At 46.2% G+C, this 23998-nt stretch overlaps 1 protein-coding gene and 1 pseudogene across 2 annotated transcripts; both read right to left on the bottom strand.

Annotated features, from left to right (window-relative positions):
- Positions 1-1642: 1642 nt before the first annotated feature.
- Positions 1643-6071, bottom strand: LOC136471702 (uncharacterized). Of its 2 annotated transcripts, none has more exons than XM_066469444.1 (8): positions 5764-5911; positions 5382-5503; positions 4764-4836; positions 4559-4641; positions 3622-3660; positions 3109-3179; positions 2905-3019; positions 1643-2827 (listed from the first exon to the last, which is right to left on the bottom strand). In XM_066469444.1, exons 1-8 carry the CDS (start codon positions 5774-5776, stop codon positions 2759-2761), a joined length of 585 nt encoding a protein of 194 aa, XP_066325541.1. In that variant the 5' UTR covers positions 5777-5911; the 3' UTR covers positions 1643-2758. The 2 variants fall into 2 exon arrangements, with proteins under 2 accessions (XP_066325541.1, XP_066325540.1); XM_066469443.1 differs by lacking the exon at positions 5764-5911 and adding an exon at positions 5925-6071 and having other exon boundaries at positions 1644-2827.
- Positions 6072-12766: 6695 nt separating this feature from the next.
- On the bottom strand, positions 12767-13243 carry LOC136468907 (aspartyl protease 25-like; annotated as a pseudogene).
- Between the last annotated feature and the right edge of the window lie 10755 nt (positions 13244-23998).

The raw sequence follows: 23998 nt of genomic DNA, 5'->3' as shown, positions 1-23998 counted from the left end.
GTGCTGGTGCGACTATGGCATGGACATTGACGCCGACATCGACGCGTTGCTTCGGGACATACACGCCGCCGTGCGCCCTCGCACCCCCGCTGCCGCGGACCTGCCGATGCCGCCTCAGGAGTTTCTTGCGCGGTCTCGGCGACACAACTATCACTACGACTACGAGGACAGCGACTTCCAGGCTGTTCTCCACGGTATTCGGAGCGTTCGGATCCCAGCCGTCGACTTTGCTTCGATGCCGGTGGATGCTTCTGACGGCTCCCCAAGGACACCAGCAGCAGCGGTGGTGCTTGCAGCGCCGCTCAGCTACGGCGACGATGCCACCGAGGCCAATGTGGTCACCATCAAGACGTCGCCCAAGATGAAGCAGCCGTCGCAGTATGACTACGACGCCGACATCGACGCCACGTTCCAGACCATGGAGACAGAGGCCATGGAACGTCCCTCGCCAGACTACCTCAGCCATCGACAGGGAGGGGAGATGATGATGATGGACCGCGCCGACCTCATCGACAAGATGCATCGCTTCTCCACACACTACGACCTCGCCCCGGGATCGTTCCACCGCGCAGTCTCCTTCGTCGACCGGTTCCTGTCGGCCAAGAAGATCAACCGCGACGAGCTCCAGATTTGCCTCCTTGGCGCCGCAGCCGTCTTCGCGGCGGCCAAGTACGAGGACAGGAACACCGTGCTGAAGATTAACTCTGACCACGTCGCCATGTACGCTGGGTACACCCGAAGCGAGGCTGTCGACCAAGAGCGCGAGCTGGTTGCCGTGCTCGGCTACCGCCTAAGCGGACCCACGGCCTACACATTCATCGAGCACTTCATGAGGCACAGCCAGGAGGAGGAGGTGTTAGGGCCTTGGCGCATCACCTGGCCGACATGGCGTTGCTGGACTACAGGTGTGTGGCGTTCCTGCCATCCGTCGTGGCCACGTCGGCGATCTTGCTGGCGAGGACGGCCTTGTACTATTCGACGGCGGTGCCGGTGGATGCAGGCTATACGCTCGAGGAGCTTAGCGACTACATACAGGCGAGGTGTGTGGCTTCTCCGCACGCCCCGTGCTCGCCGCCGGCAGCGGATATGGCTCGGCTCCCACTCCCCCGCCGAGGCCGCGACGCATGCCTACGACGCCGCGCTGCTCTGCCTCAAGGAATCGGCGGCCGCGGTGGATCTCAACTTCCCGCTCCGCCTCCCTTTCGACCTGCCCCCCGCAGCCATGTCGCCCAAGGCCATCCAGCGCGTGGCCGCCGCGGCCACGCTTGGCAAGCACCTGCTGCGGCACCAACGACCTGCGCTCAGAATAATGGCAGTGCCTGCAGCGACGATGACGGCGACACCACCCCGGCGTGGAATAGCAACCCGCCACTAGCGACGTCTCCTCCCCGGAGTCGACCGTCAGCAGCGAGAGTGAGCTGGCCTACTACTTCGACGGGGACGGCGTGCTCAGCTTCGACAAGTCCAAGGTCATGATGAACGCAGCAAGCAGCCTTGTGCAGCAGCACCAGCATGCGTGCAGAAGTAGCAGCAGCAGCAGCATGCGTGCGTGCGTGCTCCAAACGCTTACTACAAACAAGGGCACTTTCGTCATTTTGCAAACCACTTAACATCATTACAAGTGAAAATAGACGGTAGTGCTATTTACGGAAGAAAATTTTAACTTGGTGCCATATAAGAAAGTTCAAAAATTTTAGTGCCAAATATGAAAGACTGGTTTGTTTCAGTGCCAGATAGATAATTCTCCCATTTTTTATTTGGTGTACTCATCAAAAAGTGGGAAGAGACGGCAATGACATATGGGACCCAACTATTAGATGAGACAATGCTCAGGATCCCATCCCACCTAGAATGAATCTGTCTCCCTTTTTTTTTTGTAAGTAGAGATATCCCGCATTTAGCAAAATATGCCCCAGTAAAATGTTCTCGATTTAGAGAAACAAACGTCACTAGAACGTCTGACCTAATCCTTCCGACCAAACTGCCTTATCAGACCTTTGATTGCTGTTTCACGAGATACCAATGTGTACAAATACTAGCTAGAATACCCCGAAGTTGACGGGGTGTTGGTGCAAAGTGACCAGAACCAAATCCGAGAGCAAGAGGTCCCGTTCCCGCGTGCGTGCGGACCTTACGCGGCGCGGCTTGGTGGTGGCGGCGACGCGTGGCCGCGAATCGTTGTGCACGGCGCACCCGGCCACCCGTCCCGCTCCGGCAACCGGATCCACCGGGCTCTGTACGTGGCGCGTCCGAGTTCTCGGAGTGAGGACCGTCAGGGTTATTCAGTGTTCCTTCCTTTTTTTTCCAGTTCTGGTGGACTGTTGAACGGTGCACGTTTGGTCCCTGCGCGCGAGAAGGGTCTCCACTTGTCTCGTGGGGGCCATGCGAGGAACGTGTTTGTGCGACTCACAAGTCACACCATCACCTTTGCGTCCTTGTGCGTTTGGCGCACTCTATCAAATCGTTTGTGGGATCCTATGGAGTGTATATGGTTTTTTAAAAAAACAAAGTAATCAGAGTGCGATTGTTTATGGTTGTTTCTATTTATAATATCAAATGTGATGATTATTTCTGCTTCCTCTATTTAACGTTTTAAAATTTTGAACCAGCAAAATCAGATCCCTTTCACCGGTGCTACTTTCTTTGGGCGGGAGTTGCCGACGCGCGAAGGAGCAAGGACAGGGTGCCAAGGGACAGGGAAAGCCTGGAAACTGAATCAGGCCAGGGGGAGACGAGGTACGAGGGAAGATCAGTGGCACTATTTAGGCCCACTCGTCTTCGAGGGTCCGGCACGCTCCACCATTGCATCGTATAACTGTCGGCCATTCTGTGCCATAGCATCGGTTGTGAATACCGTGGTATCGAAAAACAAACTTGTTTAACTGGGTGAATTGACGAACTCACGAATATCACAGGGAAGAAGTGGACTTGTCCTTCGGGCTTTGTTTGGGTCTCCTTGAAGTAAACCAAGATAGGAAATTGTGGCCACCATAGTTCCCAATTTACAAACGTCGAATACCTACGCATGTCTTGGATTATTAGATTGTGAACCTCTTATCATGATAAAGAAAACTGACAGGACTTAGAAGGATTAACAGGTCTGCGTACTTCCAACGGTTCTTGCCGCCGACAAATACATTTTCACCTGACTCCTGCAGCTGGTCTCCAACTTTCACCTCCTATATGACACAAACTTATTAATGAACATTATGAAAAAGGGTATTTACAGCATTTCATATGCAAACAACCAAATATTGAGTTCAGATAATGGACTCCTCAGCATCTAGTTCTTTTTAAGGAAAAGGCAGGAGCTCTGCCACTCAATGTAGAGAATGAAGCTGTGAAGCACAAACAGTTGGGAAGAGGCCACGATGCACTACACCATCCTGTGAAGGGCAGAGCTAAGCAGCCCCTTTAACACAACGGATGTGGTAGTGCCAGGGTCCAAGGAACAACCACATGGTACACAAATTGGTTCATCTACTTTTTCTCCCCCAAAAAACATTCTGTGCATGTACTCTCATCATGCAATCCAGCAAACAGTTCTAGAAGCATTTTCATGAATTGACTGGCATGCTCTCTGATGTTAAGTTTACTCTCAAGAAAAGTAAGGGTACGAACCAGGGCCTCATTATCAAAGACGAACCTCACTCTTGTAGTCTGCAGAGAAAGAATGCAGCAAGGCAGACATTAGAAAAGGACTGAATCATAGTTAAAACACAGACACAGAGGACTTAGGATACATCAATTTCCTTTCATTGATCTTTAAGAGTGATACAATCAGGGTTGCTAAGTTGAATAAATATGTTGCTTAGCAGGAATGAGAAACACCTCAACATCTGCACAAATAATAGAAAAAAAATAGATCTTCAGTAGAGAATTGGGTTTGAACTGAAATGTTGTAATATATGCCCTCGAAAACAGCACTATTTATATGATCCATTATTTAACTTGCAGATGCTCTTCTAGAAAAGAGTAGAATTCTCTGATAATGTCATCCTCTGGTTTAAATTTTTACAAAGAGTTGGCCTACAGAGCGTTGCACCACAGAATGGGGACGAATGCCTTGTGGACTGGTGGGATAAAATCATTGATGGAGTGAGACCACTTAAGAAAAGTCTTCGAGGGTTTGTCACCTAATCTAGCTAGAGTGCTTATGCTCGCTAGTGAGGATCTCCATATTTGGAGTTTTGCCGGGGCTAGAGGCATTTCATTCCTCCTTGCCCTCATGCCGATGCTGAACTGAGTTTTGTTAGGTCGAGGTTGTTTTTACTTAGGGTGAAGGCGCTACTGTTGCATGTAGCTCTCTCTAGAGCGAGTGTGTGTGAGTTGGTTTGTGTGGGTTCTCACCCTTTTCTTCTCTTCTTAGTCTAATGATACACAACTCTCCCACATGTTCGAGAAAAAAGATAATATGTCATCCAATATTTATATGCTCCATGAGCTAACTTGCAGGTGCTATTGCAGAAAAGAATAGAATCCTCTAATGATATGTAATAATCATCGACTCAAACAGATGTTTTGAACTCCAAAAGCAGCCTGTTTAGGGTATGCTGACCTGGAACAAAAGAAGAAGCCCCAGCAGTCCTACAGGTGCAGCAGCTACAAGATTGTCTGCATATGCAAAACCACTAGCAATCCCTGCATATGGACAATAGCTGTTATAAAATACCTTAATAACCATGATAAACACTTGCCATCTTCTTCTATCGATGTAAAAGTACATGCTAAGAGATGTTCTACTTACTAACTTTAGAGCTCACCAAGTATAGCAATTGGTAACCTATAGTCAGGGTCCGGGACAACTGTTTCTCTGGCCGTTGACTTCCTTCCAAGCTAGAAAGGATACCCGATCAAAAAGTTGCGAATTAAATTCACTTGTAAAGATTGATCTTGTAACACAATTTCTATGTAGCAAACTTGCAATGAAGTCATGGTGAAAATTTAGTTTTCCAGAACCCTTTATAAGAACACTTGTGTATTATGACCATGTGAAATTAGTTTAATCAACAGGTGTGGCATGGGTTTGTACGAATCCAAGGTTTGAAAAGGAGACGAGAAAAATGCATGTCAGGTTAAGCATATTATAGAGTACATAGACGACCAGTAAGAGCAAGAGAATATGCAGAGTTAAGATAAGCTCAAAATTTCCATTTTCTCCTTTGAATTTTGTAATGCACAGATCATCACTCATTTCCTTTGCTTTTATAACATACTGATAATAACAAGAAATTAACCATTAAGTGAACATGCCTAGCACTTTCGTGTCACTGAACAACCTAGATCATGCAAATGACATTTTATAAAGCAAATCACACTAGAAGAGGAGGTACTGAGAAATGGAGGCTGCACTAAGAATTTTGCTGACCAACCACACATACTATTGCCATTCGTCGCTGTTGCTTCCGGTCACGAACCCTACTCATGTAGCCCTTGCCTAGCACATTTATAGTGCTCAGTGATATACTAGCCGAAGCAGCTCCGTACGGAATCACATCTCTAGCTGCAGGATTCAAAACAAACCAAATCATAAGCTGGAACTGCATCCCAATCGAAATTATTTTTTCTCTGCTAACCAATTACAGCTTCCTTTTTAACTAAAACCAATTACGACTTCTCTCACAGCACTAATCCTCAAGACTCGATGGACACAGCAGATGCATAAGATATGCAGGCTTTTGCCGGAAATGATAGCCACCGCTACTACTATGCACTATGCTATGCTGAACAAATTGCGCGAACTTAGCACATATTCATCAGTACCCAAAGGGAGCATGCCATTTGTTGCGTAGCTAAATCAGCCGGGGTCCGGGGACTCTGAAGCTGAAATCCCGTCTCCGCTGGAAACAGTACCAGGACGGCGAGGCGAGGGGCGGATCGGGTGAGAGTGAGAGAGGAGATCGTGGAGGGAAGGAGCAGTTTACCTCTGGCCGGAGCTCCGAGGAGGGGAGAGGATAACGAAAGAGTGGTAGCCATGGCTCCGCCGGCTTCTGCTCTCCGCCCTCTTCAGGCTACGGCTCCGCGATTGTGCCCTCCTCCTGCCCGGCACGGCGGCACCAAGCCGCAAGCGCTGTCCGTGTGCCGCCCCTGGTTTGCCACGTGCACCGCCCGGGCTAGGCTGTGTTTGTGGGCCGGATCACGTCTTCCTTTAGGTTTCGGTGGGCTAACGGCTAACTGCCCGGTGGCTTGGCTCTATTATTTCTCCCGGGAGGCCTGGATACTGCAGGTCCATATTTTCCCTTTTTATTTTAACTAGCAAACATGACCTACATTGTAATGCGATAAAAAATATTAAACATTCATAGAAAATGAGAACCAGAACGATACATATCTATTTTTTTATCCTTTCTATATAATTTTGTAAAAGTATAGTTTATCTTATGATGACTATGACATCCACAGTATAAATCAAGGTTGGCAATAATACAACAATTAATGTCCTATTAAGATTGTAGCAATTTACAAAACTATATTGATAGATTTTTTGTCTCACTTTGCAAAGCACAGAAATATATACTTGTAAATGTATCAGAACTTTAATTTTATACTATCCATATGTTGAAAGGTGAAATCTCTAGTTTGGTTTTGATGAATTAATGAAACCCTAAGTGCCAACCTAGTTCATCTAAGTGATCATGAGCTAGGTAGCATTATTCCAAGTAGTGAAGCAACGGTGAACATCATGATGATGGTGATGCCATGGTGATAATCAAGTGCTTGGACTTAAAAAAAAAGAAGAAAGAGAAAAATAAAAAGCTCAAGTCAAATGTGAAATTGATAGGATCTTTTTCGGTTTAGTGATCAAGACACTTAGCGAGTGTGATCACATTTAGGATCGATAGCCGTACTATTAAGAGGAGTAAAACTCGTATCGAAATATGGTTATCAAAGTGTCACTAGATGCTCTAACGCATTGCATATGCATTTAGGATCTAGTGGAGTGCTAACACCCTTGAAAACATTTTGTGAAAATATGTTACCACATGTGCACGAAGTGTTACACTTGGTGGTTGGCATATTTGATCAAGGGTGGTGAACTTTAGGGTCAAAAGGAGCTATTTCATATTGCCCGGACTTTGCCTTAGGCAGTGACCGGACTCTGACCCTATGTCTGGTGCACAATGAAGGCCGCCCTCGGTCCTTCGACCAGACGCTTAGAAGAAATAGGATCGGACGTGCTAGGGTGCGTCCAGTTAGACTATGACGTACGTTGATGCAAGCATCAGAACAAGCCAGTGAGGACCGGACCTTGAGCCGCGTCCGGTCACATGTGATCGGATGCGTTCGGTCATGTTTTTACCTCTCTGAACCTTACTGAAAATGACTGGACTCGGGCGTAGCAGCATCCCGTCATCCTTGCGGTGCGTGTCCGGTCGTAACTTAACCGTTGAGATCGAGTGCTTAGCATTTGAAGCCAGGGATGACGTGGCAGCCATCCGTTGATCGGACGCTAGCAGGGTGCGTCCGGTCGCCCCGATTTTTAGTGGACTGGAGAGCCCAACGGTTCTATTCGTGGGGGCTCTCTATTTAAGCCCCATGATCGGCTTTAGCGAAAACCCTTGGCCAATTGCATTGACATAGCAACCTTGTAAGCTTAGCTAAAGCCCTCCCACTCATCTCCATCATTGATTCATCATCTTTATGAGATTGTGAGTGAATCCAAGTGCATTGCTTGAGTGTTTGCATCTAGAGACACTTGGTGTTCGCGTTTCGCTGTGGGATTCGCTTGTTTACTCTTAGTGGTTGCCGCCACCTAGACGGCTTAGAGCAGCGAGGATCGTCGAGCGGAGGTTGGTGATTGTCTCCGGCTCCGATCATGGTGATTGTGAGGGGTTCTTGACCTTTTCCCGATGGAGAGCCAAAATGTATTCTAGTGGATTGCTCGTGGCTTGTGTGGTCCTCATCTTGTGTTGGTTGTGCGGCGCCCTATCGAGGGTTTGGCGTGTGATGCCAATTAGCGCATGAACCTCTAAGTGAGTGAATCGCCACAACGAAGACTAGCTTATCGGCAAGCATGTGAACCTCGGTAAAAAATCACCGTGTTATCATTTGATTCTGAGGTGATTGGTTTTCATTGGTATTTATTCTTGTGATTGATTGGTTCATTCCTCGACTCGGCGGTATAACCATCTTGTTCTTTCTCTTTACATTACCGCAAACTAGTTGTCAAGCTCTTTGGTATAGCTAGTCGTGAGAGCTTATTAGTTTGGCTAGTGTGGCTTTTTAGTTAGCCTTTGAGAGCACACTAACTTAGTGTAGTGACATAGCCATTGTGTGGATAGAGACTATAGGAACTAGAATTGTGGTAGGTGGCTTATATTTTTAGTAGCTAGAGCAACACTCGCTTCGTCTCATATTTGTCTAACCGATTTTGCTAAGTATTGTTGTAGAAACTTTTAATAGGCTATTCACCCCTCTAGCCATTATGACCTTTCAGAAGGGTTAAATATGGAGTTCCCAAATGGTAGTCTTTGTCAAGAATGTACCCATACATACATATAATTTGAAGACACATTTATTTATATTGGACTGGATACAAAAACTTTGATTACTTGGACCATAGGATGAACCATGTTATAATAAAATAGCTTTTGTTTCTAATAAAAATGGATTAACAACTTTGGGGTGGAAATTTCTATTTCTTAAGATCAATGGCACAAGGATCATATATTATATTTATCATATGTTTTTTATATTTATGAGAAAAATGGGAAAAATAGAATGAGAAGGTGATAAAAAATTCAAACGGAAAGGAGAAAATGAGACCGAGAAAAGACACAAGTGAAAGAAAAAACAGAAAACAAAACCGGTCGCACTCTTTAAAAAATCTGGCCGTACCGAACTTGAAGGACACAACATAAGACGGAAAAGAAAAAAAAAGATAAAAAAAGGTGTGAATAGAAAAACAAAAGCAAGACAAAACCAAAAAAAGCCGTTCTAGACTTAAATATGATGCAGAATCTGACACCAATGGGAAAACGGAGCAAAGGACGTAGAGAATGTGTTCTCGGTTTGATATTATATTTTCAGTTTAATATCATGTAGGAAATAAATAGAAACAAAAAAAAATAAAAATGACCAAATCAAGAAACTCTTTGTAGTTTAATATTGGATTAAGTCCACTTTTGGTCTCTCAACTATTGGGTTCTTCTAATTTTGATCATCAACTACAAAACCGTCTAATGATGGTACCTAACTGTCAAAACCGTTCACTTTTAGCACCTGAGCGAGGACGGGGCTGTTTTGACCGACGTGGAGCGGGTTTGACCACACCATGCTGGCATTGACCGCCACGTAGGACGCCAACGTCCGTCTCAATGACATATGGGGCCCATACATCACCCTCTCATCCCCTCACTCTCCATCCTCACGACAGCGCCCCCACGCTGCCTCTGGCTCGAGCGACGCTGACATCGTCCCCCGCGCAGGCATCCAGCATGAAGCCACGTAGGGGGCGCAGGCCTTGGCTTTCCCAATGGCAAGACGGACCACGCCATCATGTGCTGGCAGTGCAGTCAGCAGCCGCCGTGGGCGCGCGAGGATCGGGAGAGGCGAGACACGATGCCAGCAGCTTGAAGAGGACTGGCACGTCCGCGGAGGGCGAGGCGGCTATGACGCGCGCGGCGGCGGCGATGGCACGGGGGCTGCCGTGGGTGAGGTGCGGCACGAGGTCGTGCGCGAGGTGGACAGGGAGATCTGGCGCGGTGGCTACGGCAGGCGAGGCGAGGAGCTAGAGCGCAAGCGCAGAGACGTGCTATTGGTGGGCGGCACCAGCAGAGGGGGAGAGGTCCTTGTGGAGCTAGTGCGTGACGAGCGAGAGCAGCGAGAGGGAGGACGGGTGGAGCGAGAGGGAGGCCGGGTGGAGCGAGAGGGACGTGGCGAGGTAGGCTAGGCGCTTGTGGGGCAGGTACGGCGAGGCGAGGAGCTCGATGGCGGCGTAGGCGAGCGGGTGGGAGCCGACGGGGGCGAAGTGGAGCGAGGAGAGGTAGGCAAGCTTGTGCAGCACGATGGACTTGGTGGCGATGTCAGGGGCGCGAATCTCACGGTGGATCTCAGAGAGCGCGCGGGGCGACGATCGTGGCCTCGTCGGCGACTGACGGGTCGGCACGGAGGGACTTGACGAGGTCGTTTAGGGAGCGTAGGAAGAGGGTGTCCACCAGCGACGGCGCCACGGCGGGCGCCGGCGGGGTGGAGCCCATCAACAGCGGTGGCTGAAGAGGAAAAGGAGAGGGAGAGGATGAGTGATTGACATGTGGGCCCTACATGTCACTAAGATAAAGGCCGATGTCCTACGTGGCAGTCAATGCCAGCGTGGTGTGATCAAACCCGCTCTACGTCGGTCAAAACAGCCTCGCGCCGCACCCAGGTGCTAAAAATGAATGGTTTTGATAGTTTGGGTACCAGCATTAGACGGTTTTGTAGTTAAGGTTCAAAATTAAATGAACCCAATAGTTGAGGGGCCAAAAGTAGACTTAATCCTTCAATATTAAATAGCAAATGTGTCCAATTCGTTGCAATGGAATAGAAATTGGACTTCGTATACGAATTATTCTAGCTCTTATGAGCAGGAGTCATGGCTTCGGGATCACACATGAGATACGAAGAGAGCGACCCAATACGTCTTGAAATTTGACATCGTATGGATCATCACGCTAGACACAAGTTGTCCTAACTCATATATGATCATGGGTCATGAGTCTAGGTTACATACGAAACACGGAGTGCTTTGGGATGTAAAATTAGTGGGATGGAATAATTTTTCCATTGTCCGGCTAGTTAGAGCGTGGAGGACAAAAAAAAGGGTTAAAATTTTAGCTCTTTAATATTATGTATAGATTTGGTGTTTAAATCTATTCCGTTAGATTTTGGAAAACAATTGTGTAGTAAAAACTTTGAAATTTATATGTGTCATTGTCAGATAAAACAAAAGGTACATCATTAAGATTTTTTTTTAAATACCTAAACACCATTTAGATTTAAAAACACTTTCAACTTTGAGTATCAATATCTAAAACATTATATAGATTAAAACATATGATTAAGGCTAATAGATTCATAGTGAAGCATACTTTTATCATATGTAAAAAATTGAGTTAAATGCATGGGTGGTCTATCAACTTGCGTTCAAGTTTCACTTAGGTCTATCAACTCTGAAAGTGGATTTTGGGGTCCATAATCTTTGTTAGTGGCGCATTCTTAGCCCATACCCATTTTGTTTCAATTTTTTAACCAACATGCCACCTCCGGACGCCGCACACACGCATGCAGGTCCTGGCTCTCGACACACACTGTTTAGCCGCAGCTGTTGGTCGGAATTCACCTAGTCATCCTGCTCCCTCTCTCTCCAATCCTTCATGTTGATTCACCGCCGTTGCCGAGCACTTGGGATACGGTGCATTGCTTTGTCTGGCCAGTGGCCACACCCTGCACCGAGCTCATCGTGTCGGGCATCCGCCGGAGGAGACGGCCGCGGGAAAGAGCTACTGCACCAGGAGCAGCTCCTCCCAGATGCAAAGGAGGGCGGAGTGCTGATGTGCCACACAGGAGCGGCTGTAGCGGGCGGCCAGACTCACGAGTAGGAGTGGCATCATCGTCTCTCACCTGGATTGGCCAGAGCTCACCGGCGCTTCGCCATGCTGCCCATCGGTCATCCGCGCCAAGCCCTGCTCTGCGCTCAACACCCTCCGCGCTCGTGCTCGCATCCCACCACGGAGGCCTCCGCTCACGCTCCTCCAACTCCCTAGCCACACTGCTCCAAGATCTCATGTCGGCTGCCACCATGAGCGATGCGCCGTGCCACGACGGCCGCTCCATGTGGGGCGACTGGGCGAGCGCCATGGCCATGCGTCGCTGGGCAGCCATGGCGGCCACGACGCGTCGCCCCCACCGGCGAGCGCCATGCCGAGCCACCATGCTGGCCGCACCATCATGAGCGAGCGTTGCTCTATCTTGGGCTCCATCATTCTTGCCTTCTTCTCCGGCCAACAAGGACGCCCCGACGGCCCGACAGACACGGCACGACGGCGCTTGGGACGAGCAAGGTGGTGCGCTCGGATACAGGCAGTAGCGGAGACCCTCATGTCGTTTGTCTTATTTCTGCTGGTGGCGAGAAGCAGCGCGTCTGGGTGTTGCCATCGCCACGAGTAGGAGCGGCCGTGCTAGCGGCGTGGCACGAGCGGCTACGGGGCCGCCCGGTAGCGCGGTAGTGCGCGACGTTGGTGGCGGGAATTTGCGCGTGCATATGGATGTTGACGTGGCATATGGAGAAGGCCTCGTTCCCGAAACCGACGATGCCGGCGGCTTCGCGGCCATTGAACCGGATGTCGTCGCAGTACCTGAAGACGAAGCTATCAATGCCTCCGCTGCCATCGTCAATAGCAGCAAGCCTGAGCCTGTCTCTCCCCAGCCTACCAGCTGTTAGTCCAATTGTTGCACATGTATCTTTGTTTTCATTTGCATCTGTTAGGCGTAGCGTAGATGTTGTGCGTGGCCCGTGGCTTGCTTGGCCCACGACACAGCTAGTAGTTCGGTTCATACGCGCTAGGGCGGACACTACGGCACGCGGTGCACATCTCGGCAAAAGCGGGCGTGCGCACGGTGATATCGGCATGGCGCTGGACTCGGGCTTCAAGCCCCAAGAAGCTGCGGCAATTGAGGGCAGCAACAAAAATTCTCTCGTTCCACTTTATCGCATTGTGTTTGTGTTCGTTGAGTTCTCCATCCGTGAGCTCGCCGGCGACGTCGAATTCTAGACCGGGGCACGGTGTCAGGCGTCGAGGCCGTTGAGCATGGTGTCAATGCCGTCGAGCGCCGCGGCCATGGCCAGGCAGCTGATGGTCCTGTAGGTGCTATGGATAACCATGTTCTCCTCCGACAGTGTCACCTGCATGCCGTCAAACAACAGCGTCACGGGCGGCCACGCCACGGCGGTGGTGTTGAAGCACGTGTCGAACCCTTCCAGCGAGGACATGGGCGCGCCGACACGGCGCTGGACCTCGTCCCACACGGCCACGTACACCGGCGCCACCAGCCGGGTGAACATGGTGCCAGAGTCCAGCACGGTGCCCGCACCCGTCGCCGGGTTGAACGCCAGCGCTGGCACCGGGATGGGCACCACCTTCTTGCCAACGCGGATGCCGGTCATGTTCACATAGTAGAGCGACTACCGATGCGGGTTCGCCAGCAGCGTCGTCGTCTTGATGCGGACCCATACCAGCGAGCCACCGTCGAATGATAGACTCATCTCGTCCGAAGCAAGAGCAAGGAGACTAGGTGAATTCCGACCAACAGCTGCGGCTAAACAGTGTGCACCGAGAGCCATGCATGCACCTACATGCTTGTGTGTGGCGTCCTCCTGGACCCGAAGGTGTCATGTCAGTTAAAAAATTGAAACAAAAGGGGTATGGGTTAGGAATACGCCACCAACAAAGATTATGGATCCAAAAACCCACTTTCAGAGTTGATGGACCTCAAAAATATCCAGCTTGTTCGCTTGGTCGTAAACGATCATAAATTTTAAGTCAGAATAGTATTTTTCTCTCACATCAAACCAGCCAGCAGTAATAATCCATGATCGTATACTATCGTTTCAGCCCCAGCCGAACATGCTGATTATGAGCTGAAGTGTTATATTCGAAGGGATGTGTTGATGTTCTAATGGACTTGAATCGTAGAAAGTATAATGAGCCTAATCATTGTACCGTTAGCAGCAAATATCCATGTGTTTAGCAGACTTATTTCGCAATGTCCTGAACTTTTGTACCATACTTCTCCTAATTAGATATCTGGTGCGTGCCTTTCAAAGGGTAAAATGTAACTTCTATCCCCCATAAATCTTCATAAGAATCATTAATCATCAACCAATAAATGTCACAAAAATTTGAGTTATGAAAGGCAAATGCACTATTAAGTGACGTGGGTGGTCACCGAGCAGTAGGTTGACGAGATTCAAGTTATGCCTAATAAAACTAAAAATCATAAAGTAAAATGAATGAGGTAGTACTCGCAAGAAGAAAAAGATACAACTTTGTACAAAAAAACTAAAAACAAGAAAGAGGCAGTAAAAATGGAAAAAAAGAGGTAATGCTAGAGTAGAAGAATACTAATGGGAAGAATGAGCACCATTATTGCAAAAGAAAGCAGCCGCCACTCCCGCTGACAGGGAGGCCCCACAATGGTATCAGGGCTACGCCAGCTCCCCAGATGAAGCAACCCGACCCCCGATCGATGGGCTCTCGGGTGACGCATCCCCAAAAACCAAGGCAAGACGCCTTTAAAATGAACTTGATGAGTGTAAGTCTGATTACGCGAACCTAGAGGCCGTGGCTGCTAAGGTTGCTGCACGCAGGGACTCTTTCGGCCATGGAGGCAAAGTATGTGTCTCAGGTATCATCCCTTGAAGACGAGCTCCAGAGTGTAGTCGCGGCTGGCCGCGCTGCCTATTCAAAACCAGTCCAATTTCTATGTCCTTGTTATCGCTTTCATCGAACTTCAAATTTTAATGGGACCACAATCAAAGAAAGACACAGTACCCAAATCCCCCAGCCGTCCAACCTTTCAAATCAATTCAAATCCATCCATCCAATTCAAATCATCCTCTCCCCTGTATAGAGTTTGGAGAGGAAGCAAAGAGAGAATAATAAGAGAGTAATAAATGCTTAAAATACTTCAGATTCAAAAAAACTGCAAAGAGAGACCAAATTGTTAGTTGATCTCCACCAATAGGCCAAACAGCCTATTGGGCCCTTGTCTCCGCACCCTGATCGGGGGCGCCCAACCCTAATACGGTTGATAGGCCCCTGTCGCACAGCACATATAAAAGAGAGGTGGGGACACGGCTCTAACTACGAGGTTGGTCTGAGCCGCCGTGATCCACCATAGTAAACCTAATCCGATCAAAGGAGTGCTACCAGCGACGGGAAGCCCACCGACTCCGTCGTCGCCCCTGTAGGGTCACCTCCATCGCCACTAGACGTTGACTTCTCGCCACCACCGTGCCAAGCTTCCTCGACACCGCCGTCCGTGAGGCTGCAGCGCAACCAGGGCGAACTAGAGGAACCCTAGAGAGGTCTACCCCGAATCTACTCCATTACAGAGGTAATCAGTGATCCTAACAATGGTATCAGAGCTGGTTTACAGTATGGGGTAGAGCATAGAAAATAAAGAACAAGGGTTAAATATATTTCGGATTGAAACCCTAACCCTAACTAGGTAAAAGAAAAGAGAAGAAAGACCGGGGGGTGGTGGACGTCACTAAACTCCCAGTCACCACCGCCACCGCGTGGGGAAAGTTGCCACACTGCCATCTTTGCCGGCGCGCTGCAAGAAAAGAACAGTCCTCCGTTCGGATCTGAGAAGAAAATCCAGAAAAGGATCCAAAAGAAAAGAAGGGGAAAAGAGAAAGGAATGGAGAAAAGAACCCTAACCCTAACTCGTGACGAAGAAGGGAAGAGAATGATTTGGTACAAATAGAAAAGAAAGAAAAGAATCAAATAAATGGGATGAACCGAATCGAACAGAAACCCTAACCCTAGATCCCCAAATCGATTGAATCCGAGAAGAAAAGAAAGGAAAACCAAAGAAAGAAAAAGAAAAGGAAGGGCCCTCGGCACACGAGGCTGAACCCTAAACCCATAAAAGTCTTCAACGGGGAAGAGAAACAGTAAAACCCTAACCCTAACTTCGATCCCCATCCCAAATCGGTTCAATCCGAGCACCAAAAGAGATCCAAAGAAGAAAATGAAGAAGAGAAAAGAAATCCAAATCGGAGAAGGGGAAAAGGGGAACGGACCTACCTCGCTGTGCGTCGGGATAACCCTTCGCCGGGGCGGGAGAAGAAGGGCCGAGCCGGGGGCAGCTGCTCGCCGGGCTCGGCCAAGGAGGCGCCGCCGCTAGGCTGCTCGATGGTGGCGCACTCACCCGCTAGGGAGCACGCACGTCGGCGAGGGGGCCGACGAGGGGGCCATGGCTACCCGCTCGCTCACTGTGTTCTCTCGGTTGCTCGCTCGGTTGTACACGCTACGCTGAGAAGAGAGAGTGAAGAGAGAGAAAGGGAAGGCGGCGAATGAATTAGGGTTTTGGGGGAGGGCGCCCGTCGCCCTTTTTGATCAGCCGATCTCACCGCGCAGCCGTCGGATTGAAGTGAATGGCGCCGGTTGATCGGGCCGACTCGCGGCCCAGGTGGGCGAGTGCACCGCGAGACTTTGTCGGCCTAGGCCTAGGTTGTGGCCTGGGTGCGAGCAGCGCGCGCGGAGAGAAGCTGGGCCGGGCTATTTTGCTGGCCGGACCGAAAGAACAGTGATAATTTTTCGTTTTTCTTTTTCCAGTAAATGTTTATTTCCTGGAAATTGATTAATGGCTTAAAGAAAATAGAAAAAAGTAAATTTTCCCTGCGGGTAAAATTCAAGAAATGAGTATACGTTTTCCGCTGCTAAAAAATTATTTATTCTCTAGTTATTTTGAACCAATGTGATATTTAATTGGAGAAAAAGAGATTTTGACATGATTATGATGTTGTTATTTTCTGACCAACGTTGTTAATAACAATATCGTAATTTAATGATTTATGCATTAATTCTATTTCTGCCCAACGGTGATGTAGAATTAGTGTGTAAGAACAGTTGTGAATTTTAATGATTTTATACATTAATTCTATTTCTGTCCAATGGTAATGTAGAATTAGTGTATACGAACAGTTGTATATTTTAATTTTGACCAACGTTAGAATCAAGGCATGCAAATGGTGTTATTTTTATGTTAAGAAAAGGTTTGACCTAGTTTTCATCTTGTCTAAGGTGGACTGGGTAGTCACCTCGCCGTGTTCCACAGAGTCTGTGGCACCAGTGAGGGAGACAAACGAGGATGATGCCGTTTGGGCAACTAAAGAGAGGGATTTTGAATCCTAAAAGATGTCCTATGACTTTGAGCATTGGAAGAGGGTCACTGTCAACAAGAATTTTTTGGCTGTAATAAAGAACACGATTGAGCCTGCAATTGTGGGCTCAATCTCAGAGTGTGACATGGTCACCGAGTACCTCGATAGAATAAAGAGTCAGTTCACTGGCTCTTCAAAGACATATGCTACCCAGCTGATAAAGCAGTTGGTGATAGAAAGTTAATCTGGAAATTGTGGCATAAGAGAGCTCATGATGCGTCGTCGAAATTATGGCACTGTCGTTCAGGCCATATTTCGAGGGGGAGAATAAAAGACTAGTTAAGAATAATATTCTTTCTCCATTAGAGCTCTCAGATTTAGAATAATGCAGAAAATGCATAAAAGAAAAGTATTTAAAGAAAGTTAAGAAAGATGTCAAACGAAGCGCAGGAATTTTACAGATTATTCACACAGACATCTATGGTTAGTTTCCTGTAAAGAGTGTGGATGGTAATGATTCGTTCATAACATTCATAGATGATTACTCCCGTTATGTCTACATTTATCTAATCAAAGAAAGAATAGAAGCATTGGATAAATGTAGATATTTAAGGAAAAAGTTGAAATCCGACACAATTTAAAGATTAAGATAGTCAGGTCCGACCATGGGGGAGTACTACGGTCGGCATACCCCATATGGCCAAATTCCTAGACCTTTTGCAAGGTTCTTACAGGAGAATGGCAAAGTAGCCCAGTATTCTACACTGGTGTGAGGTCGAGATGGCGAACTAGAAGGGGGGGTGAATAGTCCTTTCTAAAAATAATTGTGTTGGCTAACCGAAACAAGTGTGAATTAAAACTATCGGTCTAGCCAAGACTACACCCTTCTATCTATGTTCTCTAACACCTTTCAAAGATACTAATTAAGCAACTAAGCTGTAGGGCTAACTAGAGCTCTCCTAACCAATTCTAGGAGCAAGGTCACACAAACATATGCCACTAGTACTTTAAGCAACAAGGGAGCTCCTACACATGCTAGTAAGCAAAAGCACAAAGCCACCTACGCTCACTAGCAATGCTCAATAATAAGGCAACCAATGCCAAATTAGAGAGCGCAATTACTTAGCTACACAAACTAAGCAATGTGACTAACAAGGTTACACAAACCAAATTAGTCATGCAAGGGAGCTACTTCTATGCTACATAAGCAAGAAGGTAACTAGCAAGCTACACAAGCTAACTAATTACAAAAGCAACAACACAAGCTCAATGTATATGAAAATAATCGCAAGCTTGTGTAACGGGGATGCAAACCAATGGGAAGAACAAGATTGACACGATGATTTTTCTCCTGAGGTTCACGTGTTTGCCAACACGCTAGTCCCCGTTGTGTCGATCGCTCACTTGGTGGTTCAGTGGCTAATTGGCATCACTCGCCAAGCCTGCACGTCGGGCACCGCAAGAACCTACCTCGGAAGTGAGGGTAGCTCATTGACACACTTTACTAAAGTTGCTCTTCGTGGCTCCCGCGGGGCGAGCACAATGCCCCTCACAAAGCACTTCTCCGGAGCAACGCACAAGCTTCTTACGGGCTTCGACGGAGACCACCACCAAGCCATCTAGGAGGTGGCAACCTCCAAGAGTAACAAGCACCACTAGCTTCCAACTCGATCACCTAGTGCCACTCGATGCAACCTCACGATGCAGTCACACTAGAATCGCTCACTTACACAATCGGATGATCACTATCAAGTATGTGTGAGATGGAGGGCTCCCAAGCACTACCACACAAGCCACCAAGGCTCTAGTGTGCTCAGCTTCCGGCCCAAGGCCGACCATGTCTTCTATTTATAACCCCATAAACAAATAGAGCCGTTACCCCTTCACTGGGCAAAAGTCAGGATGACCGGGCGCTCCGGTCCGATCGACCGGACACTGGACCTCAGCGTCCGGTCGTGCGATGCATGCCACATGTCCCCTTCTTCAAATGCTATTTATCAGATCTCAATGGTCTTTTGACGACTGGATGCAGCAGCTTGAACTGACCGGACGCAGTAACCCCAGCGTCCGGTCGTTTCTAGTAAGGTACCAGACATGACCGGATGCGTCCGATCGGTCGCGATCGAACACAGCACCAGTGTTTGGTCACATCCAACAACACTGCTCTACCTGCATCATCACATGTCACCTTGACCAGACGCACCCTATCAGCGTCCGATCACTTCCAGTGCCAGCGTCCGGTCAAAGACCGACGCCTGCCCGCTGACCGCCACTACTGACCGGACACTGGAACCCAGCGTCCAGTCACTATGTGACCAGTGTCCGGTCCACTCTGCGAGACCCTATCTTTTTGGAACAGGGCACCGGTGGCACCGTTGGATTGTTCGCACTCTATAGGCGGACACTCCGCCAGTGGAGTTCCAAACCCTTCTCACCTCTGTTCCATCGCCGAGTTGATCCACATCAACTCCAACTTCATCTCCTTTGGAAATGTGCCAACACCACCAAGTGTACACCGCTATGTGTATGTGTGTTAGCATTTTCACAATCATTTTTTAAAGGATTAGCCACTCAACTTGCCACGCCACTCAATCCTAGCGACGATGTAAAGTAAGATCACTCGAGTGGCACTAGATGACCGATATGCAAATAAGTTTGCCCCTCTTGATAGTACGGCCATCTATCCTAAACCCGGTCATAAACTTCTCTACACACCTATGACCGGTGAAATGAAATGCCCTAGGTTATACCTTTGCCTTGCGCATTTCATTCCATCTCCTCTAATGTTGATGCAACACATGCACCAACATGATCAACAATGATATGATCCACTTCATATCATCATGTGATCATATTGGTTCATCGATCTTGACATCACTTGCTTTTCACCATTGCCTTCGTCCATCGACATCAAGTCTTGCTCAAGCTTCACTGCCACGCGGTCCATTGCTTCAAAGCCTCCGACTTGCCCTTCATGCTTGCAACCGGTCCATCAAGCCAAGTCTTGTCTTGATCTTCTCCACCTTGATCACATGACTCAATGTCATGTCTCATGTGCAATGAGCTCCTTCATCATCACATGTGTGAGCTTTGCAACATCTCCAAGCCATTTTCACCTTCATGGCATATATTGCTCACACATATGTACCTGTGGACTAATCACCTGTGTATCTCACATAAACATAATTAGTCCACCTAGGTTGTCACTCAATTACCAAAACCACACAAGGACCTTTCAATCTCCTATTTTTGGTAATTGATGACAACTCTATAAAGATATAGAAATTAAGCTCTTTTGGATTCATGTTGCTTGCCTAGGCAATTTTACCATGTGTAAATGATTTTGGACAAGTACCATAAACCCGAAATGGTAGCATTAGCTCCCCCTACATATGTGCTAGAGTGTTTGTATTGAAGTTTGCACATATGCATAGATTGAAAATGTGGGAGAGTAATTACTACCAAATGATGCTAAGGTGTATAGAATAAACCTTTGAAGCATGATACCAATCAGAGTTGCACCTTTAAGTTCATTCTTAGCACCATGATCAGCTAGATATCACTTGGAACTAAAAGCACTAGATATCTCATGAGATCAATATTAAAAGCAAGGTACTAGCATTACTTGAAAAGCATACCAAGTGTCTAGCTATCATCCTATGCATGCTAGTTATCAAATCATCATTCAAGTTCTACAACTAGCATACATCACACAAGCATGTATATTGAATTTAAAAGCTTATGCAATGCAAGCAAGCACATGAATATGCACATATCAAATGCAATCAACCAAAGTTCATGAGCTTGCTCCCCCTACTTGTGTGCTTCAAATTTTGATCCATCTCTTTTCTTCAATGTTGCTCCCTCTTTGTCCATATCCATGTCCAACCCCTACTTCTTTGAGCTTTTCTATCTTATCTCTCCCCCTTGTATAATCTCAATCTTAAAGCTTTCATATCTTTGTACAATCTCTCCCCTTTTGTCATCAATTTCCATAAAAGGTGTGCTTCTCATTGATGTAAAGGTATACATTTGGGGTAGAAGGTTTAGGCTTGAATCTTGCATTTTTTATGGACATCACTTGATTGTTGGAATGACACTACTTGTAGATACCACTTATAACTCATACCACTTGTATCTTGTGTAAGGCTTCTTTAGATACCACACATAGGATCTTTTGATCTTGATACCAATTTGTGTGACACCTCCCCCTATGTGATAGCATGGGTCATCCATTTGATACACTTGAGCTCTTGTAGGTGAGGGATGCATTCTTCATTTGATGATCACTTAAAGTTAAGGATCACTTGTGGAACCATCGTCTTGCATGATTGATACCACGTGTAGATATGATACCACTTGAAAGAATCTTCTAGTATGGAACCACTTGTTGGATTTATCAATAAAAACCATTTCTTAAACCTTTGTTATCTTCATGAGTACCACTTATAGGATATTACTTGTAAGTTGATCTAGACATCACTTGTGAATTCTTGATGAAATACTTGAGTCTAGATACCACTTGAAACAAATAAACTAGATATCCATTTGCATTGTTGTCTTGTGCTTGTACTCTTGCTATTTATCATGAGCTTCTAAGTTGACTTGAACTAAATTGACTTGCCTAAGCTTTCAAGTCCGGTTTGAACCAATGACAAGCTTCTTCACACCTCTTGCAAGGGTTATCTTGCCAATGTTGTACTTGTCACTTGTTGGTAATCCAAATTAAATCAAGTACTTAGGTTCACTAGCTCATGAACAAACCCATATACTAACCACTAGATCAATTAAACATTCAAGCAATAGTGGTAGGCTTATGAATTTAAAAACTTTCATTTGTTTTGCATGATCCTATGAAGTATGTACTATATGCACTAATCGCATACTAGTAAGGGATGAAATGATCATGCACATTACAATGATACCTTTGCTATGTTGGAGTAGAGGATAGTCACATAGATTCTAATTCATTACTCTAATAGCAATGTGAAGTCCAATTATAAGCTTGGTGATGACCAATAGATACCATGTTGAATTTTATTCTTCACCTATATGAAATGAATACCACTTATGATCAAGTACACTTTCTTGTTGTGGTTGTCTTACTTTATCTTTTGATCTTTGCTTGCATAAGAGTATCAATATGAGAATACCACTTGAAATATCATGACTAGCTCTCTTTTGGGTGTTGTTTGCTTTTCTTGATCAACCCTTTTGATTGCTTCAACTAAGCATCTCAAAAGTTCCTCGGATCACCACTTCCATGTTAGCCTTCCAAGTACCACACTTGGTTCACCTACTCATAGGCGGCAAGTCCCTACACTAGAAAGAAGTGACCTCTCTCCAAGAACCATTCTTGACACTCACTTGAAATAACTTGATTGATTCAAGTGATGGACTTAACTTGATGAGTAACCTTGATTTTTTCTTTAAGTCCTTTTCTTTCTACTTGTTTAAGTCCTTTTCTTTCTACCAAATGATCTCTAATCATCACTTGAACTTAAACTTCATCTTCAACTCGAGTTTGATCTTGATTTTCATCTTAAGTATCAAAAGTGTGCAAAGTACACTCCATAATCAAATGGCCTTGTACTCTTTGCTTGTCATGCATAAAGACCATCTCAAAACCAAAATTAGGTACCTCAATCACTTATAAACATGTTTTCAACCTGAGGACCTTTCAATCAAAGTGACTCTAGATCAATCCAACATTTGTCACTTTTCTGACAGATTTTGTATCCTTCAAAGAAATAAGCATATCTCCCAAAGTACAAATTCAAATACCACTAAATTTGGTGGAGGTGTGCAATACTAAGTTACCTAGCAGCTGTAAAAATTTTAGCTTCATTTGACTTCTATATTGCTACCCGATTTCAATTCTTCCACCACTGCTACATGCTGAAAACTGCTGCACTATAGCTGACAAGAACCACTCCAAAACCGAAGCATTTCTTATCCAATGCTCATGAAAATTGTACAGCATCTTATACCATAAGTCTAGAGCATGTACACCAATTTTTATGCCAATCCAATAAGTGTTGATTACTCAAATATGGCTAAGATCACAGCTAGCTCAGATTCTCAATTATATGATAGATTTCAACAATTGAGCTATACTTCATCATGTATGAAACAAACTTGTTTGAATACTTCCATAAGACATATATCCATTCAAATTACTTACTAAAAGTCATCTCATGAATTAATCCAACACAAATCAATTCAAACTTGACTACTAATCAATTATCCATTCAATCATCTCATAGCAAGCAACATTGTATATTTATCCAATTCAATCAACTCATATGCACCCAAATAAAATGATCAACAAAAAATATACCTTGGTTAGATCATGATCATCCAACTTGCAAGCTTTAACTCAATTATTTGTAAACCATCAAATATATCCAATAAATTACCAACAACTTGAATTTGACACTTGTATGTTGTAGCACATTTGGACTTCACTCAATTTGTTATGACATTGGGACAATAATCATCACTTAGCAATACTTGGCTCAACTACATAATCAACAAGATAAATATCATTTGAACCAAGCCTCCAATGCCGATGATACCTACAAACAATCATCCACTTTTTGATGGTACCCAAACAACTTTGGGTTCTCTTAACTTAGGAGCAACATACTTAGGCAACGCCTTAGTATGAGTAGCGGTATGTTTTGCAATAGCAAACATAAAGGTACCATTACCATTCTTTCTAAGCACGTTATTATCAACAATTCAAATAGGCTTAGAAATGTCACCTAGGAGACATGAATGTGCCATGTGTCCCCTTTCCCAGCATGAGTAGCACTTTCTCTTTACTTGAGCCTTCTCTTCTTTGCTCATGTGGTGCTTCTCATTGCCTTGCCTCTCATGGATTGCTTGAACCTTCTTCTCAAGCTTAGTAGGACACTTAGAGGCAAAGTATCCCACACTTCCACACTTGAAGCACTTGATGTGAGCATGATCTTTCTTCTCATCTTCATTCTTGCTCATCATCTTGGCATCTTGAGTTTACATTGGATGCCTTGCCTTTTCACCCCTTCTTGTTTTCTTCTTCTTTATCATCAAATCACCACCACCTTCATGGTTGATCTTGATTTGCTCTTGTGGTGTCTT

The sequence above is a fragment of the Miscanthus floridulus genome, chromosome 8 (assembly GCF_019320115.1).
Source record: "Miscanthus floridulus cultivar M001 chromosome 8, ASM1932011v1, whole genome shotgun sequence".
Lineage (NCBI taxonomy): Eukaryota > Viridiplantae > Streptophyta > Magnoliopsida > Poales > Poaceae > Miscanthus > Miscanthus floridulus.
Note: the sequence above shows the minus strand (reverse complement) of the source record. Positions and strands in the feature narration are given on the sequence as shown.